The following is a 17,266-nucleotide window of genomic DNA, read 5'->3' as shown; positions in this document are numbered from 1 at the left end:
GGACTTCACCTACAAAGAGTGAGTGCTGTGCTACTCCACCTCATTGGACACCTCATTGGAGTCACCAGGAGGAAGGGAGTGCTTGGTCATGGGCATCTTGTTAGGGGTCCCCCTTGGTCTGGAATGGGAGGCCAGGCAGAGCACCAGCTGCTGCAGGAGAGAGGGACAGGAGGGTGAGGTGGACAGCTTCCCCCCTGCGTGTACAGGACATCTCTCCTCCTCTGGACCTCCTCCACCAGGACCTCCAGTGCCATTCTGAGAACGTGGGTGCCCTCTCCCTCAGTCCTTGAGCCATCCTGCAATATGCCGCTGTGTGTCAGCCAGTGCACTCCACACCTTCAGTGGACGTGAGTGCGAGAAGCCCACATAAACTGCTCAATGAAAATTGTGTCTAATCAGCACATGAGTGTTAAACCTGCAGATTTCTAGTTTAACACTTCCAGGCAAGTTCAAATTATGGTAATCAGCAATTAGGACCAAAATCGCGTGCTAAACCCAGACTTTCAAACAGGTGTCTTATTAGCACAGCACCCATTTAATGCCTGTTTTCTTTGGACAAAATAATCCCCTCAATGTTTCCTGTCATTAAAACTTTACTCAGAATTTTTGGAGGAAGTTTACAAAGAAAGTGAAACCAGACTTAATGCTGTCTGAGAATCAAAGTGAATATTCACAAAGGCTTTTTTCATTTAAATGTAGCACTGTTGGTAAATATAACATACCTTTATTTCTTTTAGAAATTGGCTACAACAAGTAACGGCTGATTCATGTCAGCAAATGGAAAATTCTATCATCAACGTGTCAGAATATTTACCAACCAATAAAAATAACAACTTCTACAAATATAATTGAGCTGAAAAGCCCCTTCTGGCCACAAATATGAGTCAATTACGGACTTGATAGTGTCATCGTTGTTCACTTGACACAGCTGCACAGTCACAGTCACAGGGGTCGATTTTCATTGACCCATGGAGTCGGAATTGGAGGCGTGCGGGGGGTTAAAGTCCCGAATTTGGGGGTCCCGACACCATCCTACCCCCAACCCGCCTCCATGTAAGTTTCAAAGGAGGCGGGTACCCGCCCCGCACTGGGACCCGCCTACCCGAGGCGGGAAGCGACTAGTGCCAATTAACTGCCTGTTAACAGGTAGTTAACAGGCAGTTTTTAGCCTAATCCCTATTTAAAACTTGAAGTGTGGGATTCCCGATGGCTCCAAACCACGCCAAGTTAGATGAATCGGGCCGTCGGGTTGAAGGACATGGAGGGGTCGAGATGTCGGTGTTCAGGTGAGTGATGGGTGCATATGTGCAAAGGTAAGTGTGTTTGGTGTGTCTAAAGTGAGTAAAGAAGTTTAAATTACCTGTAGTTACCTTTACAGCCTTCCTTCCTCTAGGTTTCGGGAGTCCATCATCTAACCAGCACAGAAAGCAGAATGGCTGCGATCTGTCAAAAGTGACAGCCTGCAGCTTTCTGTGCCGGTGAGATTTCTAACTGAGTCTGTGTAGAAGGACTCAGGTTAGAAGTAAGACTGTCAAAGTTTGACAGCTTCAAACAGCTGTGAAAAGCTGATATTTCATCTGTCAAAACGCCTTGACAGATGAAATGTGAGTCTGTGACGTCACCTGTTGCCGGGTGGCCCTTAATTGGCCTGCTGAGCCCACTGGGTGGGCTGAACAAGGTCAATCAAGTTGAAATCACGTGGATTGACCGCATCTCGATAGAGGCGGGACTACAACCCTGAAAGTTGTAGTCCCGCCTCCTTCCTGACTTCTGAATGAAAATCATCCCCACAGTCACAGTCACAGTCACAGTGCACATCCTGTGGGTAGAGGTTTGCGCACTAAATCAGGCAGCAGCCACGGGGGAGAATTCGATAGCACCATCTGAGCAACAGATTACAGTTTAGATTGAATGTAGTTTATATCAAAGAGTCATTCATAAATTTATGGATTAAGAATATATTAAAATGATTAAAATACTAAAATCATAAAACAATTTTACACAAAAGAGCCTTTTGCCCTAAAATATGGACAATTTATTATAAATACAAATGATTTAAATATAAAATGAAGGAAATCTACACTCAGGAAATAATCTTTTGAGAATGCTGTGGCGTGTTAAAATTAAACATGCAAACTATTCATTTAAATACATACATATATAGTATATTTTCTTTAAATATATATTTAATTATCTACTAAAAATTGCCACATGGCACTGCTCACACTCAGTCAGAGAATGTGGAGCTGATAATGCAATACGTGGCACCTTTAGCACTGTTGCACTTCAGGCACTGCACCTGATATTATTGGTGTTGAGGCCTGAGACCTACTCAACAATGTAACCCAGAGGCACTATGAGCACGAGCGTGAGGCTCATTAAAGCCCCCAGTTTAATATAAATGAAGGAAAGTCCCATAATGGCCCTGAGCAGCACGCCAAACACTTCAAGTGGGTACCGCATGAGAGAAACCTTCAATAATGCTCAGGTTTCCATCTGAAAGTGGGCTACATTTTTCCAAATGGATTGATAGTCCTTTGATAAATAAAATTCTTAACTGTAGAGAGTATAGCCGTTCGTCTACTTGTATATTTTGGTGCTTAAACCTTCTTAAAGCTGTACTGCGTATGCCAGCTCAGCCTGTTTGCTGAGAGATATTTCATACTCTGATGCCTAAATGAGTGGCCCACTGGGCATTCCTTTGTTTGCAGGTTTTGGAGGATCAAAGTTGCATTGTAATAAAGAAAGAGTTGCATTTATATACTGCCCTTCATAACCTCAGGACAATCCAATGAAATACTTCTTGAAGTGGAGTCACTGTTGTAATGCAGGAAACACTGCAGCCAATTTATGCACAGCAAGTTCCCACAAACAGCAATGAAATAAATGACCAGACAATCACGTACACTGGCACCTATGTGCTTATATAGGATGTAAGGGGTGGTGTGTGGGTCAGCTTCACCTCTGACTTAGGAGCGGTTCGAATCGCTCCCACTCCCTTGGTTCTAGACCTGGGACTTATTTGGGGGTTGTGATGAAAAGTGCAGCAGACAACTGAATTTTGGTGAAAGAAATAAGATCTTGATTTGAGAAAAAAACATGTACAACACAATAATCTTAACACTCTAAATTGGGGGAACACTTCGGAATCTACAAGGGAAAATAACAATAGACAGAATACTTCACCCCTCCCAATCCCACTTCACTAGCTAAGTTGGGCTCCAGAGGACCAGGGATAATGCTCAGCAAAACGACTTCTTTTGACAGTTGTAGAGGTTCATGATTTTGGGGTTCTCTAGATGTGTCGGTTGGGGCCTGCCGTACCCCGGACGCGGTAGAGGACTTCACCTGCGTAGCTGGTCAGTCTTCGCGAGTCCGCTGATGCGGTAGTGTGCGTATTGGATCTATCAGGTGAGTACCCAATTTGTTTTGGTTAGAAGTAGGGTTTAGAGTCTTTTTGATAAAATCTTACCATGGGGTAAGTCAGGGTAGTTTGTAGAGTGGAAAAAACTTGCAGATCTTCGGTTTTCTTCCGAGTTGGGTTTTGTTGGTCGCGGTGGCCCAATATTACCCGGTTGCTGGTAATATTTGGTTGTTTGTTTCGTGGGGCCCTGGTCTGCCACGAGGTCTCCGATGGTGTGTTACTTCTTCGAGAGGGAGAATCACTTCGAGGTGCTTCTTCTTGGACTGGGCTGAACTTGATGACTTGATTTGAAATTTCTGATGAACTGAACTTCCTCCAGCACTGCTTTCTTGAATGAGCAAACTTGAACTGTTTCCTGTGAAAAGCAGGCCTTCAATTATACTGATTGAGGCCTGCTAATCTGCGCGCCAAATCAGTTCTGGCTTATTGTTAATTTTGGCGGACTTGTTAATATTGATTGGTGTGAATTGCTTAATTGGCTTCGGGATGGTCCCATTGATCTTAAATTGTTTTAAGAGCATGTAAAGTGGTTTCGGGATCGTCCCATCGATTGTTTAACCTTTTGTTTAATTGCAGTAAAGTTGTCTTTTCCTGTGGGGGCCAAGGTACTTTTGTTGGTTGGTGGCATGTTTTGCATTATCCAAGGTTTAGGATGGTTCTGTAATTTTGGCGGGAACTGCTTTTCCGTTGGTCTATTGTCAGTATGTAAAATGACTGAGACAGTCTAGATAGTCCCCAGACAGCTTGGTTAATCCCAATACCCAAAACTGTCCATTTACAGAGGCCAATCCCAATTCCTTTATTGCAGCCTTTTTCCTTCCACATGCTCGAACATGTTTTTAAAAAAAAAGAAACCAAAATCCTGGGGTCGTTGATTTTTAAATCTCCCTTTAGGCCCAATATTCCTGTTATCATCCTGCGATAGTTTAGAATAGTCCAAAATCCCTTCCTTAGGGTAATTTTCTTGGTTTTGGGGGATCTGCTGAATTTTACGAATCTTACAAGGAACCATCGTGTTCTCATTCATCTGTACATGGTTATACATTGCTATTTGCATATGAAGAAAGGTATTTGTATGCTGAGACTAAAATTACTCATGGAAGCTCTTCCACAAAATGCCAACCTCTGCCGCCACTTTTCTAGCCACAGGGATGACTCTGTCAGTGGCTGTCAAGTGACCTGCTGCCATGAAAAATCAAAAATCAAAATCCAATCAACTTTTATTGTCATTGTTAGTGCACAAGTGCAGTACAACGAAATGTATGCTTACGGCTCCCGAGAGTGTACATTTAGATTAAGACATTTAAACATTCAACATACATTTGGCTTGTAATACATTAACATAAACATAAGCATAATAAAGTGCATTGGCAGATGTGCAGGCTTTAGAGTTTATTTGTGGAATTCAGTAGGATGACATGGGCCGAAATGGCCTCTATCTGCACTGTGGGGTTTCTGTGATTTCTGTGATTCTGTGACAGCCCTGGGAAAGAAGCTGTTCCTAAATCTGGTCGTACGGGTGCGAATGCATCTGTAGCATCTCCCAGATGGCAGGAGAGCGAACAGACTGTGGCTGGGGTGGGTAGGGTCTTTGATGATGGACCGTGACCTCCGTAGACAGCGTTTCTGGTATATAAACTTTGACTCCATTGAGTTCTTCCAAACAATAACAGGAGATGTCTACCAAATCCCCCAACTTTCAATGCACAGTTCAATTATGTATGCCACAGATGCCTTGCTTACTTGGACTGCTCAATTTCTTCCTGGAAAAGATGCAGTAGGACAACTTCACCTTGCAATTGGGTCTTTCCAGGCACCTCACTTTCGGCCTTGGAGAAGGTACAGAGGAGGTTTACCAGGATACCAGGGATGAGGGACTTCAGTTATGTGGAGAGATTAGAGGAGTGAGGTGGGCTGGATGACCTGCATCTGCACTGGGCACTGAACATGGGGCAGTTGTTTAAATGAGGCAGGAGAGGTGCTTCCCGCCCTACCAACTCACGTTGCCAGCTTGTAGGGGGGCATCCTTTACCTGGTTCACGGTAATTTACCTGGTCAGGCAGCCTTTGCCACTGCACTGTGACCAATTCCAATCAGCGGTTTCAATCGCTAAACCGCCCCCCTCCAGTTCTGACTGGAGGAACTTATAATCAATGATATATTAAAAACAGACAAATGGTCCGGATGCAAGAAAGTCAAATTTTATTAAAGCTAAAGAAACTACACCACACAATCAAAGTAACAAAGTAATCATGGTAAAATTGCTTAACAGGGGCAGGCAGACGGCAAAAACGAGGGATAAATGGCTACAATGTTAATCGTACAATCTTAGCAACATTTCCCTTAAATTACCACCCCTTTACTTCTCACTAGATTGTCTTGTGAGTGGGTCAGAAGCCTTGCTCACCTGCAGTCCAAAGAGTAAAAGAGACAAAAAGGGGCAGAGGACTTCCTGGGCTTAATCTTTATACCCTACTGTTTTCGCGCTGAAAAGGTCTGTGCGCAATTTCGCGCCGAAAAGACCGAATACACAAGAGAAGGGCTTTTAACTTCCTCCATTCATACATGGAGACATCATGTAGTAGAGTCAATTTCAGTGAATGGATGTGTGTAAACAACCCATTGTGCTTACTGTCCGATGATTGGCTGATTCAAATGGGCTACTCACCAGTGTAAACAAGCAGCTTGTAGGTTACCGGACCCGCCCAATACCACAGGGTGAATGACAGCTCGGGCTTCATTCAAACTTACTACAGGGCAGCGTTGAGCTTTTCATATGCTAACAGCCTGTCTGTCCTTTTCTGCTGCCTTTTAAAATTCTGTTTCCATGAGGTCTGTTCAGCCATTTTTATGCCCTGGGCAATTTAAACAGTCCAAAACTCAAGAGTACATCCTTTAATAAAATATACAATCTTAAAGTGTGTGATTTTCGCAAAGTTCTTTGATTCCAGTGTCCAAGTGCTGCCTAGCTTATGAGCTTTTTAACACAGCCTTTTGTGGTTCTGGGTATGTTTTAAAACATTGTCCAACCCAGAGACAATTTAAATCACACAAGTCTTCGTCCACGATGTGAATTAATATTTCCCGATCTTCGGGGCTGAGGGGATTTTGCGACCCCTACAAGCTGGGCAGCCATTTGGAAAGGTACCCAAAAGAAGTGAGCCTAAGACCCTGTGCCCATCTCCTCTCTGAGCAGAGGATTGGAAATTGCCAGCAAGTAACCTGAAGGTCAGTTCTTTTTTTCCCTTAACAGTGAGTTGGGATTAGAGATTGACTGGAGGCTCACTGAAAATTTCAGCCGAAATTCCCAGATGTTTCAGACCACCAGGAGCTGGAAAGTAAGCAAGATTTCACCAAAAAATTCCTATGGGAAATGTTTCCTTATCTGCAATTAGATTTGGATCAGAGTTTCAAGCTGTTGGTGATTTATAATCATTCATTTTTGTTTAGTATGTCAGTATGAGTAAATAAACCTCAGCTTCCTGGGAAACTCCAAGTGATGTCATCTCCCAGTGTTGATTCACAGTATTTGCCTAATAAATACAGCGGTTGAGAAGTGAAGATCAGACGGAGACTGCAGCACGAAGATAAAAAACATCGTACAGTAAAGCACAATGAACAGCAAAGTCACTCTCACCGTCCTTGCTCTCTTTCTACTTTATGTGGCTTCCACACAAGGTAAGAAATAATCAAACTGCATAGTATGCATACAGAATCTAGAATCATATTCATAATTTGTACATAGGTTACTTATCCTAAGAAATTTAAATAACAGCACTTACTATTAAAATTAGCCAGAATTTACATTTATTTCATCTAGTAATCATAAGAAACATAATAAACACTGTTAGAGAGACACCTCATTTTCAGTAGAAAAGTATCAGTTATCAATGAGTGATATGAGTGAGCACCTATCAGATACAGAGCAGTGGGTTGTCAACAACAGCAACAACTTGCATTTATAGAGCACCTTTAACATGGTAAAATGTCCCAAGGTGCTTCACAGGAGCGTTAAAAATGTTTTGACACCAAGCCACATAAGGAGATATGAGGACAGGTGACCAAAAGCTTGGTCAAAGAGGTACGTTTTAAGGAGCATCTTAAAGGAGGAAAGAGAGGTAGAGAGGCAGGGACATATTACACTCCAGGTGAATGCACTCTAGGGCTGGAGATGAGTATGTTTTTCACTGGCTGGCTCAGCCACAAATATACATTGTAGATCGAAGCTACCATTGAATGGAATCCCATCCATCAATATAGATTAATATTAAAAGGTGTCTATTAACATAATATAGTCAACAGAGTATGATAGCAGGGAGTATATATACTTAAAATGAACTGGAAAATTGGATTCAATTCAAGAACAGGTGTGATCCCAGCTGGTGCAATGTACATTATTCTGCCTTCAGGAATTATGATTCAATTCAACACGAGTCAGTTCTGCTTTCAAACAGCAATATTTCTTTGAAAAACACTCGACAACAGGCTGACTATAGTCTGTGATCATCAAGAGATAAGGGAGTCATAGAGTCATAGAGTTATACAGCACAGAAAGAGGCCCTTCGGCCCATCGTGTCTGCGCCGTCCATCAATCCCTGTCCAGTCTAATCCCATTTTCCAGCATTTGGCCCATAGCCTTGTATGCAATGGCATTTCAAGTGCTCATCCAAATGCTTCTTGAATGTTGTGAGGGTTCCTGCCTCTACCACCCTTTCAGGCAGTGAGTTCCAGATTCCAACCACCCTCTGGGTGAAAAAGTTCCTCCTCAAACCCCCTCTAAACCTCCTGCCCCTTACCTTGAATCTATGCCCCCTTGTTATTGACCCCCCTACTAAGGGGAAAAGTTCCTCTTTATCTACCCTATCTATGCCCCTCATCATTTTGTACACCTCAATCAGGTCCCCCCTCGGCCTTCTTTGCTCCAAGGAAAACAATCCCAGTCTGTTTAGTCTTTCTTCATAGCTGAGGCGCTCCATCCCAGGTAACATCCTGGTGAATCTTCTCTGCACCCTCTCCAAAGCAATCACATCCTTCCTATAGTGAGGCGACCAGAACTGCACACAGTACTCCAGCTGTGGCCTCACCAGCGTTTTGTACAGCTCCATCATAACCTCCCTGCTCTTATATTCTATGCCTCGGCTAATGAAGGCAAGTATCCCATATGCCTTTTTAACCACCTTATCTACCTGTTCCGCTGCCTTCAGGGATCTATGTACATGTACACCAAGGTCCCTCTGACCCTCTGTACTTCCTAGGGTCCTACCACTCATTGTGTATTCCCTTGCCTTATTTGTCCGTCCAAAATGCATCACCTCGCACTTTTCAGGGTTAAATTCCATTTGCCACTTTTCCGCCCATCTGACCAACCCGTTTATATCGTCCTGTAGCCTGAGGCTTTCCTCCTCGCAATTTACCACCCCACCAATTTTCGTGTCACCTGCGAACTTACTGATCATACCTTTTACATTCTCATCCAAATCATTTATGTAGATCACAAACAGCAAGGGACCCAGCACCGATCCCTGAGGTACCCCACTGGACACAGGCTTCCAGTCACAAAAGCAACCTTCGACCATCACCCTCTGCCTCCTGCCACTCAGCCAGTTTAGGATCCAACGCGCCAAGGCACCCTGGATCCCATGGGCTCTTACCTTCTTGACCAGTCTCCTATGCGGGACTTTGTCAAAAGCTTTACTGAAGTCCATGTAAACCACATCCACAGCATTTCCCTCATCCACACACCTAGTCACCCCCTCGAAAAATTCAATCAGATTGGTCAGACATGATTTACCCTTGACAAAGCCATGCTGACTATTCCCGATTAATCCTTGCCTCTCCAAGTGGAGACTAATTTTGTCCCTCAGAATTTTTTCCAATAATTTCCCTACCACCGATGTTAGGCTCACTGGCCTGTAATTCCCTGGTTTATCCCTGCTACCCTTCTTGAATAATGGTACTACGTCAGCTGTTCTCCAGTCCTCTGGTACATCCCCTGTGGCCAGAGAGGTTCTGAAAATTTGTGTCAGAGCCCCTGCAATCTCCTCCTTTGCCTCACACAGCAGCCTGGGATACATCTCGTCCGGGCCTGGGGATTTATCCACTTTTTGGCCTGCTAAAACCGCTAGTACCTCCTCCCTCTCGATGCTAATATGTTCAAGTATGTCACAGTCCCCTTGCCCGATTTCTATGTCTACATCGTCTTTCTCCATAGTGAACACAGATGCAAAAAATTCATTTAAAACCCCGCTTACCTCATCTGGCTCTACACACAGATTGCCACTTTGGTCCCTAATGTGCCCTACCCTTTCCCTGGTTATCCTCTTGCCCTTAATATACTTATAAAACATCTTAGGATTTTCCTTTATTTTGCTCGCCAGTGTTATTTCATGGCCCCTCCTCGCCCTCCTAATTTCTTTTTTAAGTATGCCCCTGCACTTTTTATACTCCTCTAGGGCTTCCTCCGTCTTTAGTCTTTTGTAACTGCCAAAAGCCCCCCTTTTTTTCCTAATGCTTTTTTCTTTATACCTTGTCATCCAAGGTTCCCTTTGCTTGTTGGTCCCACCCTTGGCCTTTACAGGAACATGTTGGCATTGTACTCTCTCTATTTCCCTTCTGAAAGTCTCCCACTGCTTTGATGTGGATTTTCCTATAAGTAGCTGCTCCCAGTCCACTTTGGCCAGATCCTGCCTTATCATATTAAAATCAGCCTTCCCCCAATTTAGAACCCTTATTTCCGGGCCGTCTTTGTCTTTTTCCATGACCACCTTAAATCTCACCGAATTATGGTCACTGTCGCCAAAATGCTCTCCTACTGACACTTCCACCACTTGCCCGGCTACATTCCCTAGAATTAGGTCCAGTACCGCCCCCTCTCTTGTAGGACTTTCTACATGTTGGCTCAAAAAGCTCTCCTGGATGCACTTTAAGAATTCTGCACCCTCTAAGCCTTTCACACTCTGACTATCCCAATTAATATTGGGGAAGTTGAAATCCCCCACTATTATTACCCTATTATTTTCGCACTTCTCTGAGATTTGCCTACATATCTGTTCCTCTATCTCCCCCTGACTGTTTGGGGGCCTATAGTACACTCCCAGCAAAGTGCTTGCCCCCTTTTTGCTTTTAAGTTCTACCCATATGGCCTCATTAGAGGAACCCGCTAATATATCATCCCTCCTTACAGCAGTAATTGACTCCTTAATTAATATTGCAACACCCCCTCCCCTTTTACACCCCCCCTGTCTCGCCTGAAGATTCCATACCCCGGAATATTGAGCTGCCAGTCCTGACCCTCCCTCAACCATGTCTCCGTGATAGCAACAATATCGTACTCCCATGTATTCAACAACAACTTCAGTTCATCCACCTTATTTGCAAGACTCCTTGCATTAAAATAAATGCCTTCCAGCCTTGCCATATTCCCTTTTGCCTTCACATATTTGCTCTGCCTTCCCAGCTGACTTGTTTTTTCCTCCGTATTTGGCTGTAAATCACCCCCTACTGTAGCTCCACTCTGTATCCCATCCCCCTGCCAAGTTAGTTTAAACCCCCCCCAGCAGTGCTAGCAAACCTCCCCGCAAGGATATTGGTCCCCCTCTGGTTCAGGTGTAAACCGTCCGACTTGTACAAGTCCCACCTTTCCCAGAAGCAGACCCAGTGACCCAGGAAACTAAAGCCCTCCCTCCTGCACCATCCCTTTAGCCACGCATTCATCTGTTCTATCTTCCTATTCCTATACTCACTAGCACGTGGCACCGGGAGTAATCCAGAGATTACAACCTTTGAGGTCCTGCTCTTTAATCTTCCACCTAGCTCCCTAAATTCTTGCTGCAGGACCTCATCCCTCTTTTTACCTATGTCGTTGATACCAATGTAGACCACGACCTCTGGCTGTTCACCCTCCCCCTCCAGAATGCCCTGCAGCTGCTCAGTGACATCCTTGACCCTGGCACCAGGGAGGCAACAAACCATCCCGGATTCACGTCTACGGCCACAGAAACGCCTATCTGTTCCCCTTTCTATAGAATCCCCTACCACTATTGCTCTCCCACTCTTTTTCCTCCCTTCCTGGGCAGCAGGAGCACCCCCAGTGCCAGGAAGTTGGCTGCTGCTGCCTTCCCCTGGTGAGTCATCCCCCTCAACAGTATCCAAATCGGTATACCTGTTTGAGAGGGGAATGGTCACAGGGGTCTCCTGCACTACCTGCCTGCTTCTATTGCTCCGCCTGGTGGTCACCCATTTCCTTTCTTCCTGTGCAGCCCTTACCTGTGGTGTGACCAACTCACTAAACATGTTATCCACGATCCTCTCAGCATCATGAATGCTCCACAACCCATCCACCTGCAGCTCCAGCACCTCAATGTGGTCTGCTAGTAGCTGCAGCTGGATGCATTTCCGGCACATGTGGTCATCAGGGGCACCGGCAGTGTCCCTGAATTCCCACATAGAGCAAGAGGAGCATAACACGGGGCTGGGCTCTCCTGGCATGACTTACCCTTTAATTAATTTAAATTAATTCACTATCCCCAATTAAGGCGCTTGTATAGTCTACCAACAGTCCCTGCTACACCAGAAAAGACCCTAGTAACTATAAACTACAGAGTTAAAGTTTAAAAAAGAGAACTACTCACCAATCAATCACTTACCTGCTCCCTGGTGACATCATACTCTGATTACTTTTTACCTCTCTCCCCGCTGCTGAGTTGGTCGGGCCTCGCCTCGCTCCTCCTTTTATACTGCCGTCTCGGTGCTCTCCTGGTCCGATCTGGTCGGGCCTCACCTCGCTCCTCCTTTATACTGCCGCCTCAGTGCTCTCCTGGTCCGATCTGGTCGGGCCTCGCCTCGCTCCTCCTTTATACTGCCGCCTCGGTGCTCTCCCGGTCCGATCTGTAATTCAGAATAAAAATTGTTTTGAGCTTTGTTGAAGTATAAATATATCTCTGAAATAGAAAGACTCACTTTTAGAACTCTCGAAAGACCAAAGCTGTGTTATTCATCCTTTTTACAGCTGCATCGATTGGAAGAACAGGAATGAACCTGCGCTGTCAGTGTATCAAAACATCCTCGAAGTTCATCCATCCGAAGTTCATGGAGGACATTGAAATTATTCCTAGTGGTCCCCACTGTGGGAATGTCGAGATCATGTAAGTGTTTATAAAACAGGGTCCTTATAAATTTCCTGTTTCTTTGAGTAACGATTTGTAATTGGTTCTATTCAGAGTAGATCATTTGAGCTAACTGTCATTGTTCCTTTTTTCCTCAGTGTCACCCTTAAAAGTGGCAACCAGGTCTGTCTGAATCCTAAGGCATCCTGGGTGAAGAAGATTATTGACAGGGTGATCAGTGTGTAAGTTTCTCTCGCTGTTTAATCTGAGCAACAATACTGTCAGAGAGAGGAGATGTTCCACTTTATACCCAGCCCTAGCATCAAATCTACTTCACTCAAGTATGGAGTAAGTTAGCCACAGTGTAGATTTCCTCAGCTTTATCTGACTCTATACTTGGACCACTGACTCCGATTTTATCGCAGGGTGGGGTCGGTCTGTTCGTGCAGCCTGGGCGAGCAACAAGCTTGCATGTCAAGGCTTGGACAGATTTTAACTCCCGGGCCTCAGTCAGGTGAGGGAGAAATGGGGGCCAGCCTGGGTCTCTTCTGGCTCACATTTCAGCTCCCGGCAGCATTGGCCCGGTGGGGAAGCCAACACTGCTCCCAAGCTCAGGCCTCCAGTAAAAATAGGAGATTGGGCCCCAATGCTGTCATCAGAGCCAGATCCAAATATTTAACAAGGACCTCGCCGGCTTGAGGTGGGTGTGCTCACCACCTGCAATTTTGAGTTATAAGGCAGTCAGATCAGGGCAGGAAACGAGTGAGTAAGTCCTCCACTCCATTTTAACTGCCTCCCTTTGTGGTTTCTCCCAGGCATGGGAGTTAAAATAGGGGCTATAGTCTCTGTTGTATTGGTGTGACCTTTTGTGGTATGCATGCGACATTTGCATTCCTCACACTTACACGTTATATGTCTGACAATCAAGAAACATTCACACAATAGAAAGTTTCTTCTCTTCTGTGTTTGTTGCTCTGGCCCAAAGATTCCACAGGGAAAATGATAATATTCTGTCATACTGTGATGTCATTTATCCTCTGAGAAAATTTAACGTAGATCAGTCAACAATAATTGAAATTTTCAAAATCTTAGTTTTGTTTTCATAAACATCAATGCACGTTAACCTGAGAAATTCACAGTATAATTTTTATTCATTCTTGAATTCTCTACAGTTCCGAGATGACAGATGAAGTTTACTGAGGAGAAGCTGTATGTCTGAATGTCAAGAGCCTGAAGCCCACTGTATCAGGGACTCTGTAATGGCTCAGGAATTCACATCTGCTTGCTTGTTCAGGCCTGTTGTAAGCTCCTGCAGCCAGTGAATGTACGACTGATCTATCCGCACTGTGGGGTTTCTGTGATTCTGTGATTCTGTGATTTATGTTGTTATTTTCTATTTATATATTTACTATTATTGAAACACATTCTCTTATGTTGAGAGCACCAAACAATTTATGTGGATAAAAATTTGTAAAGTTTTTAAAATTAAATTATACTGTATGGCACATTGCTATGACCTAGATTATTTATATCTTAACTAGCTGAAGTGCCGGTGGTGCCGAGGGGATTTTTGAGGGAATGTTGTTGTTGGAAGAGAGAGAGAGAGCGACTGGGGGGAAGAGAGAGAGAGAGAGAGAGCGAGCGACTGGGGGGAAGAGAGAGAGAGCGAGTGACTGGGGGGGAGAGAGAGAGAGCGAGCGACTGGGGGGGAGAGAGAGAGAGAGCGAGCGACTTGGGGGGAGAGAGAGAGCGAGCGACTGGGGGGGAGAGAGAGAGCGAGCGACGGGGGGGAGAGAGAGAGCGAGCAACTGGGGGGAAGAGAGAGAGAGAGCGAGCGACTGGGGGAAGAGAGAGAGAGCGAGCGACTGGGGGGAAGAGAGAGAGCGACTGGGGGGAAGAGAGAGAGTGACTGGGGGGGAGGGGGAGGGGGTGGGGAGGGGGTGGGGGTGGAGGGGGAGGGGGAGGGGGTGGGGGGGAGGAGGAGGGGGTGGGGGTGGGGGGGGAGAGGGGGGAGGGTGGGGAGGAGGGGGGAGGGGGAGGGGAGGGGGGAGGGGAGGGGGGAGGGGATGGGGAGGGGAGGGGGGAGAGGGGGGAATGGGGGGGAGGGGAGGGGGGAATGGGGAGGGGAGGGGAGGGGAGGGGGGTGGGGAGGGAGGGGGTGTGGGGGGAGGGGAGAGGGGGGAGGGGAGCGGGGGAGGAAGAGGGGAGGGGGGGTGTGGGGGGAGAAAGGGAGGGGGGTAGCTAGCAGACCCGATGGTTCCGCAGAGCTCCGTGCCGCCCCACGCACTGACATGGCTCAGCCTGAGCCCCGCCCTCCCAAGCACCGGCCTCCCGCTCTCCGGAGCCCCGCCCTCCCGCTCTCCGGAGCCCCGCCCTCCCACTCTCCCGAGCTCCGCCTTCCCGAGCCCCGCTCCCCGCCCGAGCCGGCTTCAAGACCAGAGAGACGCCGCCGTGCAACCTACCGTGTGAGGCCCGGCCGGATTCAAGTCGCGCCCAGGGCGGAAGATGATGCGGACGCTGACTCCCGCCCCGCCCGCCTTTACTAAGATGGCGGCGGCGGCGACGCTCGGCTCAGGCCCGCCCCCTCCAGCCTTCACAAAGATGGCGGCGATCGCTGGCCTTTTGTCGATCGCGACGGGAGGCACCTAGCTCGGGCGTGGCTGGTCAACAGACGCCCAGGCTTTGAGGCCTGGAAAAACGGTGAAAGGTAGGAAAATTATAGAGGTTAGACAAAAGATTTACAAATTAATTAACTTTTTTTAAAAACAATTTGTCTTTCAAAAGCAACTTTTTTTTTGCTGGAAATGGAGATTTGAAAAGAAACACGTAGAAAGCGGGAAAAAGAAATGAAAAGTTTGGAATCAAGATGGCGGCGACTCACCTCGGTTCAGAACGATAAGGCCCGCCCACACACGCACCGATTGGTGGACCGTCAGGTCACCGAAGCGTACGATTGGTCAATCGTCCCATCACTCGCCTGTAGGAGGGCCCGCCCGCACGAGCCAGGAACCCGCCGTACGATTGGTCGACCTCGACGTCACTCTATTGCTAATGAGCGGATAATGAGATGCTAATGAGCGGAATTTTGAATGTTTTTTGGATACCGCGGGCGCAATTTTTGTCTCGCCGAAACATAAATATGCTTACGACCATTCTGGAATCGTAAGCTTTCTTTTGATGTAGCGCACATGTAGGTACGCTCTATAACTTTAGAGTGCATAGCCGGACAGACACACCGAAGGACAGACAGACAGACAGACAGACACATGTATCCTTTTATATATATAAGATACACATAGATGAATTGTTCACATAAATATCTAAGTATTTTAAATATCAAATTTCATAGAATCCTAGAATATTACAGCACAGAAGGAGGCCATTTACCCATGGTGCCTGTGCTGGCTCTTTGCGCGAGCTCTCCAATTAGTCCCACTCCCCTGCTCTTTCCCTATTTGTTGTCATTATCTATTTAAAGTGTTAATCTTGTTCAAAAGGAATATTAAACTGAAGTTTAACAAATATTTTGGATGTTTGAAAGTTGAGTGCATATCAATCACTTGTACTTTTTGTACAAGACAGAGCACCATACATTTCTGTGAAGGATTCAACAACCAAAGAAAGAAAGAATTTGAATTTATATTGCACCTTTAAGAATCTCAGGACATCACAAAGCACTAAACAGTCAATGAAATACTTTTGTAGTCTAATTACTGGGAACCGTGGAAGCCAATTTGTGCACAGCAACGTGCCACAAACAACAATGAGATACTTGACCACATAATGGGGGTGAAATTCTACTTTGGCAGCAGCACAAAACTGGTGATAGCGATTGGGCAGCTCTTTTTACAGCCCGTCCTATTGGCTTCAGTGGAAAAGCAAATCAGGTGGGTGTAAAACCAACTGCCAATTTGCCATTGCACGTTTGTGCTACCATCAAAGTCAAATTTCACCCAAATCTGTTTTAGTGGTCTTAGTTGTGGGATAAATATTGATCAGAATACTAGGATAACGCCCCTGCTCTTCTTTAAATAGTGCCATGGGCTATTTTACAACTACCCGAGAGGGCAGACAGGACCATAGTGTAACATCTTATCTGAAAGACGGCCCCTCTGACAATGGACAATTCCTGCAGTACAGCACTGAAATGTCTGACTAGGTTATGTACTTAAATCTCTGGGGTGAAGTCTATTACTATCTTCCTCACTGTTTACAACACTTCCAAGCTTCATGTCAGTTCAAACCCACAACCTTCTGATTTAGAGGCAACAGTGTCACCACTGGATGAAACATTCACTGCAAACACAGCTTGTTTTAAAACAGAAATATTCTTTGAGGTGACAGAACTGTGCTGGTACAATGACACGATGGCAAGCCATTAAATATAGAATTTACCCAGCGAGTGAAGGCAGCACAACTGTAAATTCTGAAATGTACAAGGGGCTAAATATTCAGAGGATGGAAACTCCAGCACAAATTTGTACTTTGTTTTTGTATCCATCATGTGTAGCCAGTAAGATAATTGAAGGACAAACATCTGTCTAGGCTTTAACTGTGATAAATAGATAAATGCAAAATCTGCAAAAATGAAATCCAAGCTAAAAATCACCCATTTGCTAGTAAATGAGAAATGCCACCATCACAAGTGAGTGATGTAGGGGCCCTCTCAGCAGTTCCATAAATCCTGTGTCGAAAAGCTTACCATTCAACATTGTGTTTGCATCACAAGTGTGACATG

At 45.6% G+C, this 17,266-nt stretch overlaps 1 protein-coding gene across 1 annotated transcript; it reads left to right on the top strand.

Annotated features, from left to right (window-relative positions):
* The first annotated feature begins 7,006 nt into the window (after window positions 1–7,006).
* On the top strand, window positions 7,007–14,033 carry LOC147122739 (interleukin-8-like). Its single transcript, XM_086003770.1, has 4 exons — window positions 7,007–7,102; window positions 12,432–12,567; window positions 12,687–12,770; window positions 13,701–14,033. The coding sequence occupies exons 1-4, from the start codon at window positions 7,039–7,041 to the stop codon at window positions 13,726–13,728; spliced, it is 312 nt and encodes a 103-aa protein (XP_085859896.1). The 5' UTR covers window positions 7,007–7,038; the 3' UTR covers window positions 13,729–14,033.
* Window positions 14,034–17,266: the final 3,233 nt, after the last annotated feature.

Source organism: Somniosus microcephalus, chromosome 2, assembly GCF_052327205.1.
Source record: "Somniosus microcephalus isolate GS21.2 chromosome 2, FLI_Smic_1.0, whole genome shotgun sequence".
NCBI lineage: Eukaryota > Metazoa > Chordata > Chondrichthyes > Squaliformes > Somniosidae > Somniosus > Somniosus microcephalus.
This window is presented reverse-complemented; position numbering and strand designations above follow the sequence as displayed.